This window comes from Lithobates pipiens, unplaced genomic scaffold (assembly GCF_037356315.1).
Source record: "Lithobates pipiens isolate NorthernLeopardFrog02 unplaced genomic scaffold, aLitPip1_a1.2 Scaffold_25, whole genome shotgun sequence".
Taxonomy (NCBI): domain Eukaryota; kingdom Metazoa; phylum Chordata; class Amphibia; order Anura; family Ranidae; genus Lithobates; species Lithobates pipiens.
In genome coordinates this window covers 52,748,125-52,760,235 of record NW_027507787.1, presented here as the reverse complement: position 1 = coordinate 52,760,235, position 12,111 = coordinate 52,748,125, and the positions used below count along the sequence as shown (strand labels likewise).

Sequence of the window (12,111 nt, the reverse complement as noted above, 5' to 3'; positions counted from 1 at the left end):
ATAGCTTCTCCAAGACACTCTGCAGGGACACCAAAGGATCCGAGTTTGGTTCTTTTTACTGTCCAGAGGTCTCCCTTTGAGCCTATCGGGGACATTCCCATGGCTGACCTTACACACAAGATGGTTTTCCTTGTCACCCCCACTAGGCGGTTGTCAGATCTAGCAGCCTTATCATGTATGGAGCCACCCTTTGTTTTAAACAAGGATAAGGTTGTGTTATAATGAAGACCTTCTTTTGGCTAAGGTGATCACTTCTTTCCTCCTCAACCAGTACATTGTCCTACTGCCTTTTCTTTCTCGTACATCACGGGACACAGTGACTACTGGTGGGTTATAGGGTATCACTAGGTGATTGGGCACTGGCACACCCTCGACAGGAAGTTCAATCCCCCATATAACGCCTCCCCCCTACTGGAGGTACCTCAGTTTTTTCGCCAGTGTCTTAGGTGTTGGTCACAAGTAAATATGTGCTGTGCTGAGCTCCGCTGGAATATCCTTACTGGAGCCAGCTATGCAACCGGATCCATTCAAAGTGTCTTTTCCAGACAAAATTGGATGGTACCCAGGCCTCGTGTCCTAAGAAACGAGGTTTTACCTGTAACGCTTCTCTTTTTAGAGAGCTGGACCCTGGGATCCAGTATATGTTTTTTCAGCCATATTCCTGGCAGGCTGCTTTATGGGCCAAGAACTGCGGATCCCCCTATTCAAGGGGGCCCCAGTCTCTGAAGGTTTTTTCCTAACGGAGCCCACCATGAGAGGTGAAGATTGGGTCTGTTATTCAGACCCTGCAGCTGGATAAGGTAAGGGAGACTCCTCAAGAATTTTTCTAATCCTAGTAGGTTTTCTCCTTTTAAGTAAATGTATGCTATGCCTATAGTCACCACCGGGGACTGCCAAGAGCACATACCTTTTCATGCCTGATCTGTCTACTTGGTGTCCACGCTCTATGCTCCTCCAGCCATGCTCCAGGAAGGATAAAGGTAAGGGTTTTTTTTTTTTCCTTCTGGGACTCTCCCTCCACGGATTAGGGGGCTGAGACAGGCCTGGGCAGAGAGCGGTAATATACCCCACTGTCCGCCCCTTCCACCACCGTTTGCCGCCATTACATCGGCTTCACATCCACCGGCCCTTCCCTCCCCTCCCCTCCATGCTTGGCAGCAGGGTTAGAGCCCCTGCTCACGTGGGAAACACTTGTTTTTAAAAACTAGCGGGGGGCGGAGCACTAGACTACACAGGCTTTAAAGTGCACTCTTTTTCAGATGCACACAGCCTATGGAGGGACACAGCTGACAGGCGCATGTGAGTGTGGGAGACGCAGGCATTCCCAGGCAGCATATACTTGGGCACCAGACTGAGACTTAAGTAGCAGCCGACACTTCTACCTTTTTTTGCTTTGCACTATGGGTAAAAGAGGTACAAGTACCCTGAAGAATAGGGGCTCTAAGGGGTCCACTTCAGGCTCTGAGGACCCCCCCCCCTCTGCAGCACCTTCCCCCCTGCAGGACCCGGGGAGGCTAGCCAGAGAGAGCCATCGGGGTCAGGGGCTGCAGCTGGTTCTGGCACTTCAGCCCCTGTGTACATTACTCAGGAGGTTTTTTCCTCAACCATAAACGGTTTAGAGGAAAGATTAGTGGCCTTAATCGCATCTTCACTCAGTGGAAGAAAATGCACTAGGCCCCCCTCTGTCACCCAGGACCCTCAGCGTGAGGAACTCTGGGATAAAGGAGAGGAATCCCCCTCAGAGGATCGGGAGGAAACTGATGATTCCACTTCTGAGGAATCTAGTGGAGAAGGGTCCTCTTCAGCTTCTCAGGATGAGAAAATGTTGGTGCAAATTTTTGCTGGATTGGTCCGTTCCACGTTTAAGTTACCCATACCTGAGTCAGTTAAAGAACCCACTTCTTCTCTGGGTTCACTGAAATCTCTTCAAACTGCACATGCTTTTCCCGTTCATGGTTTGCTGGAATAGCTTATCTATTCTGAGTGGGATCACCCACATAAACATTTTTTTCTTCCTAAAGTTATCTACACATTATCCTATGGAGGAAAAATTTACTAAGATGGCGGGGTATACCGGCAGTTGACGCCGCCATTTCCTCCGTAAAAAAAAAAAAAAGCCTGACTTGTCCTGTTGACAACGCTCAGATGCTTAGGGATCCAACTGATAATAAAATGGAATTCCTATTAAAAAAATGTTTCTCCTTGGCAGGTTCAGTAGCACAAGCTGCAGTGGCAGCAATTTGAGTCTCAATATTTGAGAGACCATATTAAATAGGTGCTTAAAGCCTGACTTGTCCTGTTGACAACGCTCAGATGCTTAGGGATCCAACTGATAATAAAATGGAATTCCTATTAAAAAAATGTTTCTCCTTGGCAGGTTCAGTAGCACAAGCTGCAGTGGCAGCAATTTGAGTCTCAATATTTGAGAGACCATATTAAATAGGTGCTTAAAGTCTTACCTGAACAGCAAGCCCGGGGGTTAGCTAACCTTCCAGCGGCTTTGTGTTTTGCTGTTGATGCTATCGGAGATTCTATCCTTCAGACCTCTCGCCTTACGCTTGGATTGGTACACATGCGTAGAATCTTGTGACTGAAAAAGTGGTCAGCCAAATCACCACGTAAGAAACTCCTTTTGTGGAATTTCCCTTTCGTGGTGCAAAACTGTTTGGAGAGGATTTGGACAATTGTATCCAAAGGATCTCTAGCGGGAAAAGCACCCTTTTACCAGTCAAGAAAAGGAGTAAACGACCCTCCTTTAAACGGGCGCTTTTTCCAGTGCCAGGGGCATCAGCCTCCAGGCAGTCACGACAGCTTCCTCCGTCAAGCTCTAAGGTTAAAACTCAGAGTCAACCCCAGGGACAAAAGAAGTCCTGGGGGAGAAGGTCTTCAAGACAAAACGCTAAGACCTCCTTATGAAGGGGCGCCCCCGCTCACTCGAGTGGGGGGAAGACTACTAAAGTTCTCAGGGCTCTGGCAGGAGGAATTTCGGGACAAATGGGTGGTCTCAACAATAACTCTAGGTTACAAACTAGAATTCCGAGAATTCCCTTCTCCTCGTTTCCTCAGATCAAATGTACCCAGACACCCAGAGAAAAAAGTCTCTCCTAGCATTGGAGCGACTATTGTCGCAAAATGTTATCATGGTAGTTCCCATGCAAGAGCATGGAATGGGGTTTTATTCAAACCTTTTCACTGTACCAAAGCCAAACAGAGATGTCAGACCCATTCTAGATCTCAAAGATCTAAACCAATTTCTAGAGATACAGTCCTTTCGCAAGGAATCGATCCGATCGGTAGTCTCCATCCTACAAGGAGGAGAACTTCTGGCATCAATAGACATCAATGATACATACCTACATGTACCTATTTTCTCTGCTCATCAAAAGTTCCTCCGTTTCGAAGTAGAAAAACACCACTTTCAGTTTGTAGCTCTGCCTTTCGAGCTAGCTACTGCACCTCGGGTGTTTACAAAGATCTTGGCCCCTCCTCTGGCCAGATTAAGGGCCCAAGGTATAACGATAATAGCATACCTAGATGACTTGCTCTTGATAGACCAGTCGGTAGCCCGCCTGGACCAAAATTTGGTCACCACAATCAACTACCTGGAACGCCTAGGTTGGGTCCTCAGCTTAGAGAAGTTGTCTTTAAAACCAGTAAGAAGACTAGAGTATTTGGGTCTGGTCATAGATGCAGCCCAGCAGAGGGTATTCCTACCCCAAGCAAAGATCAGTGCTCTAAGAGAACTGATTCAGGTAGTCAGGGCAAAGAAGGGTCCTTCTATTAGTCTTTGTATGAGGTTGTTGGGGAAGATGGTGGCTTCATTCGAAGCACCACCTCTCTTGTAAAGAGCTGTATCTGATAATGCACAAGGATAGAGTGGTGTTACGCCCTCATCCTAGTTTTCTACCGAAGGTGGTCTCAGATTTTCATCTAAACCAAGATATTGTTCTGCCTTCCTTTTTTCCAAATCCCTGTTCTACGGAAGAGAAGTCACTACATTCTTTGGATGTAGTGAGAACAGTCAAAGCCTATCTAGAAGCGACAGCTCAGGTTCGCAAAACAGATGTTTTGTTCGTATTGCCAGAGTGTCCTAAGAGAGGACAGGCAGCATCAAAATCTACCATTGCTAAATGGATTCGACAAGTAATTGTTCAAGCTCATGGTTTGAAGCAAAAGATTCCGCCTTTTCAGATCAAGGCACACTCCTCTAGGGCTATTAGTGCTTCGTGGGCGGTGCATCACCAGGCCTCCATGGCTCAAATCTGCAAGGCTGCAACCTGGCTATCAGTCCATACATTCACCAAATTTTATCAGGTGGATGTGAGAAGGCATGAGGACTTCGCCTTTGGGCATAGTGTGCTGCAGGCAGCGGTACAGGGTCCTCAGGTCTGAGTACAGAGAGACAGATTTTTTTGTTGTGCTGCTGGGTTGTATGTATCAGGGGTGGGGGAAGGCTATTGGGAGGGGGAGGGGGGGTGGGGAGATAGGGGGTATATACTGTGACTATGGTATATAGCAGTATTTAGACTTCCAATGTCGTTTTTTAGAAAACAGATCCACAAGAATCTGCAGTTATTAATAGGCAATAGTAAATTGTAGTCACTGGAAAAAGGTTTCTTAGCACAAGCAGGGAGGCAGCATGTTCAAAGGTAGAAGGCACCTTTAAAAGATATACAAACAGAGAAGACAAAAACAGCCCCAACCTAAGTGCAGTATTGTAGACAACAAGTATTTATTCACAAAGTAATACACTCTCACTCTCTTTTGGAGTAAATCGGGCACATCATGTTTACGAGGAAGAGAAGTTCTAGGGTACATCACAGGGCTCCCAGGGAGAAGCGATCCTCTTAGGCTGTGGATTCTCGTCCGGTGGCGCCGGTGGTTCCCAGCGCCTCTGGCTCGATATCGCAGCGTCACGGAGGTCAGCTGATGGGTTGTGTAAGGTCGCACTGTGATGATGTTATTGCTCACGCGTTCAGAGCATGCATGCTCCTTCATCGGGCACATCAGCCACCATGTTGGAAGTGGTCAAATAGGGAGAAGGTGGTGCTGATTGGCCAGTATGATTAGGGTACCTCCCCGCTATGGGGCGGGGTTATTGCGGCCACAGCCTAGCATTTATCTTAGTAAACTAGATGTTACAAGCTGGCTGAGATACATTGTTGGGGATACAGTGAAACAGGATATGTGTGTATCTAAGTGTGGATATAGGTTAAAAAAGTTTTTTTTATGTAGGGAGTGGAGTTTAAAAATGGAATTTAAAAATAAAGATGGAATTTAAAAATAAAAATAGATACGGATACAAGTGTCAAGAAGTGGAAAATAAATGAAAAAATTAATGAAAAAAAGGAATGAAAAAAATTTAAAAAATATATATGAAAAAATGGGAAAAAATAAAGAATTTAAAAAAGCAAAATACAAAAATGCTAGAAACACAAAAATACAAAAAAAACAAAAAAACACAAGAAAAAATATATATAAAATAAGAAAAAATATATAAAATAATAATAATAAAAAATCAGAAATTGAAGATTGATAATTAAAAAAAAGTTTAATTGATAATAGTAAAAAATAAAAAATAAATAAAAATAAAGATATAGACATATATATGAGGAATAAAAACATTTTTTGTAGTGGAATATATATGATGAATAGTAAGTAGGACAGAGTGATGTGTGTGTGTGTGTGTGTGTGTGTGTGTATATATATATATATATGTATATATGAAAAAAAAGGGGGGATATACATACGTATATATATATACACAAAAGGAAAAATGTACAAAACGCATGCACGGGACATATGCTGTGTGTATCAGTGCCCGCACCCATCAACGAAGAAAGTGTGCTCATATACACAGGCTTCCGCACATGTACACGAGTGCACACACATATAAAATCACATATAAACAGGAGGTTCCCCTCCCCTCAGATAGCATTGCTCTGGGACATCCCACCAGTAATTACCGAGTCTCTGTGTCCCGTGATGTACCTCAAAAGGAAATAGGATTTTTATAATAGCTTACCTGTAAAATCCTTTTCTTTTGAGGTACATCACGGGACACAGAGGCCCCCCCCCCCGCCCTCTTCTAATACTTATATTGCTTTGCTACAAAATTGAGGTACCTCTAGTAGGTGGAGGGGTTATATGGGGGATTGAACTTCCTGTCTAGGGTGTGCCAGCGTCCAATCACCTAGTGATACCCTATAACCCACCAGTAATTACTGAGTCCCGTGATGTACCTCAAAAGAAAAGGATTTTACAGTAAGCTGTTATAAAAATCCTATTTTTGTCTGCCTCCAAAACATCCTACAAAGAGGTTTGGACATGGTCTGTGCTGTACTCGCGTATCTTTTATATACGTCTTCCTTGAGACAATCAGATTGCCTCTTGTCCTTTTCACAGGGGATTTACTGTTTCTTGTTTAGACAGGTTCAAGTCTATTATTTGTAGGATAGGTCCTTTCCCATCTTTTTAACAGATTTGCAAGGCCGCTACCTGATCCTCTGTCCATGCTTTTGCAGAGTTTCACCAGGTAGATATTCAGGCCTCTGCTGATGCCAGTTTTACCTGCAAATAGTGCTCCAGGCAGCTGTCTGAGTTGGGGTCTTTTACCCTCTGTTATGTGGACCTGTTGGTGTTTGCTTGCTGCCTATGCCTGGTTGTGTATTTGTTTGTACATCCCAGTCGCCCAAGACTATACCTGTTTTGTAGGATTAAGAAAACAGGATTTTTTACTTGTAAAAATGTTTTTCTTAGAGTACAGTACAGGACACTTCTCTGTGAATCCTACAACATGGAGGATTTCTGAGAGTGGGAGGCTTGGTATGGGGATCCTAACATTTCTGCTTGCCATTCACCTGAAGGTAGCGGCATATAACCCAGTCTTCCAAGACTATGCCTGTGTCCTGTACTGCAAGAAAAGGCTTTTACAGGTTAATCAATAATCTTTCTTCACATCAGACATGATGCTCTTTAGTTTGCTGCATTTCTAAAGCAGGAAAAATGCAAGTACATGAGAAAAGTCATGGTTTTACGTGGATCCATTTCAACGACTATGTTGCATGGACTTCTGCTGTATCCGATTTTTGACCAGATGTCCGCTATTGGGAGTTTACAATTGTACCTTTTTGTAGATGTCATGTTCTTGAAAACATGGTGGCTAGTCCTTTTTTTTTTTTTTTCTTTTTTTGTTAGTCTTGTAGCGCTTCCTCTATGATCTCTTCTTTTGACACGTTCAGGCTTTTTATCATTTCAGGTTAACTTTGAACAAGATGCAAGAGAAAAATTCCTCAAGCTGCTAGGATTCAACAAGGAAGAGCTGGATAAAAAGGTGAGTTTTATAGGAATTTTAGATCGAAATTGCAACCAACTGTTTACTTTAATCTTTCCCTACCTCCCTTTCCTTCATTCGATCATCTTTGTTCAGTTGTTTAAAATGTACTAGGGTCTCTTTTCTTATACTACCTGTGTGAGCAGTTTTTGAAATTTGGACTTTAATACCACTTTAACGACTTTTCTAACAGGTTCGTTTTTTTTTTTAAAGTGATTGTAAAGATAAAAGATTTTTTTACCTTAATGCATTTTCTGAATTAAGGTAAAAAAAATCTTGTAATAGTAGCTCACTCTGCCCCCCCTAAATTCTCACCTGAGCTCAATCTCAATCCAGAGCTGTGCGCATCTGCAGTAGCTCTTCTCCCCTCTGCCTTGTCTCACGGACTTGGCTGAGAGCGCTGTCAGTCAAAACCTGTGAGTGGGGGATGGGGTCGAGCTGGGTTGTGTGTCTGAATACAAAAACAAACAGCCTGGCTTGGGATCGATCACGTATAAGTGCCCCAGGCCCCACGTAGGAAGTGGCTTTGAGTGGGGGCACTCAGTGAGGCGGGATGAGCCAGGAACATCAACAGGTGACCCCAGAAAAGTAGGATCGAAGCTGCTGTGTGAAAAAACCATTGCACAAAGCAGGTGTGTATGCAGTTGCAATGTTTTGTGTCACATGATATTTGTGTAACTCTGTCAAATGCACATATTCATGAAAGGAAAACACTACATTGACTTAGAATACATTTTTTTGAATACATAAAGTATGTGAACCCCTTGGCATTAACTGGTTTTCTGCAGTAATTTGAAATAAAATGTGATCTGATCCTCCTCTAAGTCACAATAATAGACAAATGCAGTGTGCTTAAGCTGGTAACACACAAACGTTTCTAATTTCTTGTTTCTTTATTAAACACACCCATTAAATATGCACAGCCCTGGAGGAAAAAGTAAATGAACCTGTGGAGTTGTTTATAGTCAAAACTGCTTTGGCAGCAATTACTTCAAGCAAGCGCTTTTGGTAGCTCTGGCTCCAACCTGCATAATGTTCATTTTGACCATCTTCGCTTTACAAAACTGCTTCGGCTCAGACACATTTGTAGGATGTCTAGTGTGAACGACTCTCTTGAGGTCATTCCACAGCATTTAGGGTTAAGGTCTGAGTTCTGTCTGGGCAACTCCAAAAGGAGCATTTTTTTTCTGTAGCCAGTCTTTTGTGGACTTTGATGCTTAGGCCTCTTTCACACTGATGTCCCGTTCAGGCCCGCCTGTCAGTTTTTCAGGCGGACCTGAACGGGTGCTCCATAGAGCTCTATGGAGCGTCGGATGTCAGCTGTGACATGTCCGCTGACATCCGACCCGCTCCGATCCGAAAAAGTGTAACGGAGGAAAAAGCTATTTTTCCATCCGTCTGCGGATCGGATCGGGTGACGACGGGCACTGCGGTCCGTCGTCATCCGATCTCCCATAGGGGAGAGCGGCGCTGTGACAGGTCCGTCCCTGCGCAGTGTGCAGAGACGGAGCTGTCATCTCCCTGCTCAGCGGGGATCGGCGGAGTGATCCCCGCTGAGCAAACGGATATCCACGGGGCGGATCAGAACTGATCCGCCCCGTGTGAAAGGACCCTTAGGGTCATTGTCCTGCTGCATCATCCTTCTACTAAGCTTCAACTGGTGGAGAGCCTCCCCTGACATTTTCCCGTAGGATATTTTGGTAAACGTGGGAATTCCTTTTCTGTTTGCTTCAAGGCATATTTGTGAATAACCAATGAATTTTAATGTAATTGTCTTGTATGTTTTTGTAATGGATTAACTTTTAATTTATACCTGTGTTGGCCTATAAAGTCCATCGTTTACAAACGTATTCTTTAAAATCCAATTTATTGGGACGTGGCACTGTATACTTAATTCTCGTATCCACAGCACCACTCTGTGGTGATACGATCCCCAATCACCCTTTTCCCTTCAATGATTACAAGTGGTTCAGGCCCTGAGGCAGTTTAGCAAGCTCAAATCCTGATGCTTTGATGGTAAACTGTGCTTATTTTTTGCGCCATACATAGTGCTGAGTTTTCTTCCAGCACAATTCAACTTTTGCTTCATCAGTCCACAAAACATTTTCGCAGTAGCATTGCAGTTTGCCGAGATACTCTTTGGCAAACTTCAGCCGCACAGCAATAGTTTTTTGTTTTGTTTTTAGAAGAGCAGTGGCTTCCTCCATGGTGTTCTGTCATATACACCCTGCCTGTTTAACTACTTAAGCCCCGGACCATTTTGCAGCTAAAGGACCATGCCCATTTTTGCGATTTGGCACTTAGTTGCTTTAACAATTGTGTGGTCATGCGACGTGGCTCCCAAACAAAATTGGCATCCTTTTTTCTCCACAAATAGAGCTTTCTTTTTGTGGTATTTGATCACCTTTGTGGTGTTTTATTTTTTGCGCTATAAACAAAAATAGAGAGAAAATTTTGAAAAAATTTTTTTTACTTTTTGCTATAATATCCCCCAAAAATATATAAAAAAATATAGTTTTCTTCAGTTTAGGTCGATACGTATTCTTCTACATATTTTTGGTAAAAAAAAAAATCGCAATAAGCGTTTGCGCAAAAGTTATAGCGTCTACAAAATAGGGGATAGTTTTATGGCATTTTTATTAATAATTTTTTTTATTTTTTTGCTAGTAATGGCACGATCAGCGATTTTTATTGTGACTGCGACATTATGGCGGACACGTGGGACAATTTTTACACATTTTTGGGACCATTGGCATTAATACAGCGATCATTGTGATTAAAAATGCACTGGTTACTGTAAAAATGTCACTGGCAGTGAAGGGGTTAAAGAGGAGCTGCACAAAAAAAAAAATATTAAAAGCCAGCAGCTACTAATATTGCAGCTGCTGACTTTTAATAATATCACACTTACCTGTCCCAGGTTCCAGCGATGTCGGCGGCAGATGACGAGCGATCGCTCGTCTCGCTGCAGCCACCGCCGCCATCCTCTGTCAGGGAATCGGGAAGTGAAGCAAGAGGGCTTCACTGCCCGGTTCCCTACTGCGCATGCGCGAGTCGCGCTGCGCTGGTTCCCCGCTGTGTCTCTGGGAACTGTGTGTTTCCCAGAACACAATGTGGGGGGGGCGGAGCCATGCGGCGGTGGGCGGAGCCATGCGGCGGTCTGGCCGGAAGTGGGTGCAGTTACCTGGATTATCCAGGTAACTGCACCCCCCTCCCCCCCCGAAAGGTGCCGATTGTGGCATCGGAAGGGGGGAGGGATAATACTAGCGGAACTTCCCCTTTAGGGTGAAGAACCGCTTTAACCACTAGGGGGCAGTGTAGGGGTAGTGTGTGTGTGTTTTTTTTTTTTTTTTTTTTTTTAACTGTAGGGGGAGTCGTGACTTGGCGTGTGATGTCACTGATCGTCTATAACAGGGAACAGACGATCAGTGACAGCCTCACTAGGAAGCACGAATAGAGGTTTGTTTACACTTACCTCTCCTCGTTCTTCAGCTCTGTGACCCGATTGCGGGACACTGGCGGCGATCGGGTCCCGTGGCCACGGTCACGGAGCTCAGGACCAGGTCATGAGTGCGACCCACGGCTGGGCACTTAAAGGGCAATGTACCTGTACGTGCTTGTGCCCAGCCATGCCATTCTGCCGACGTATATCGGCGTGAGCCGGTCCTTAAGCGGTTAAAGACTTCAGTATGGTAGACTCCTAAACAGGGATGTTTGACAGTTGCAGTGTTGTCTTGCAGCCACTTGTGGGTTGTTCTTTAACTCATTGAGGATTCTGTGTTGTGCCTTGAGTCATCTTGGCTGGGGGCCCACTTCTCGGAAGAGTAGCCATAGTACTAAAATGTTTCCATTTATAGACCATTTGTCTACTTGTCAACTGATGGGTGCCTAAACACTGAATCATTTAATGCCTCTTATGAACGGCAATCTTAAAATGTTTGAGTGTATTTTTTTTATCAAAGTAGCTCTAGACCACACCTCCAAACTTATTTAATGAATTGGACTCCAGGGGTGTAAAATACTGACTCTAATTTGAGTATGTTGAAGTAATTAGTCTATGTATTCACTTCCTTTTTCCTCCAGGACTGTGAATGTTTAATGGGTGTGTTCAATAAACAAAAGGAGAAATTAGAATTGTTTACCCAGTAATTCCGTGACGTTCACAGGCATACATACATACATACATACACACAATATAAACACAAAAATGTAACTGCGCTGGTAAAAAAGAAAAGCTGAGAAAAGCAGCAGTAATGCAGTGCGATAACACAGCAAATACTAATACAATAAAAAAAAAAAAACTGCGCTATACAAAAAAATGTGAAATAACGAATAATAAAATTGAATTACAAATAGTCCATATATTGTATCAGACCAATCAAGGCCAAAAGGGTGATCACAAGTCAATAGAAACAAAAAAAAAAAAAAAAATCATAAAGTCTCTAAAGCACCGCAGTACACATGCATGAACTTCAAAACTGTGCCCGATCACCCAGAAGTAGATTGTGCTTACCAAATAGTAAGCAGTAAAAGCGAACGGCTAAACCCAGCCCAGGGCCTCTACGCTTACAGATATCCACACCTCAGATAGGGACCACAATTAGTTGAAAGCCGCATCCACCAAACAAGGTCCGTACGCTCGGATGGGGACCACAATTAGTTGAAAGCCACGTCCACCAAACAAGGTCCGCACGCTGTCAGAAATGGCAGTCCTTGCTTGGATAGGGACCACAATTAGTTGAAAGCCACGTCCACCAAACAAGGTCCGTACGCTGTCA

General features: G+C 43.8%; 1 protein-coding gene across 6 annotated transcripts in view; it reads left to right on the top strand.

Moving 5' to 3' along the window:
* The window catches only part of SEC31B (SEC31 homolog B, COPII component), a 360,793-nt gene that overhangs the window by 153,612 nt on the left and 195,070 nt on the right, over window positions 1-12,111 (top strand). For all 6 annotated transcript variants that reach the window (XM_077454443.1, XM_077454445.1, XM_077454444.1 and 3 more), the window contains one exon: window positions 7,259-7,333. In XM_077454443.1, coding sequence (XP_077310569.1) covers window positions 7,259-7,333 — 75 coding nt within the window. The remainder of the gene's footprint in view (window positions 1-7,258; window positions 7,334-12,111) is intronic.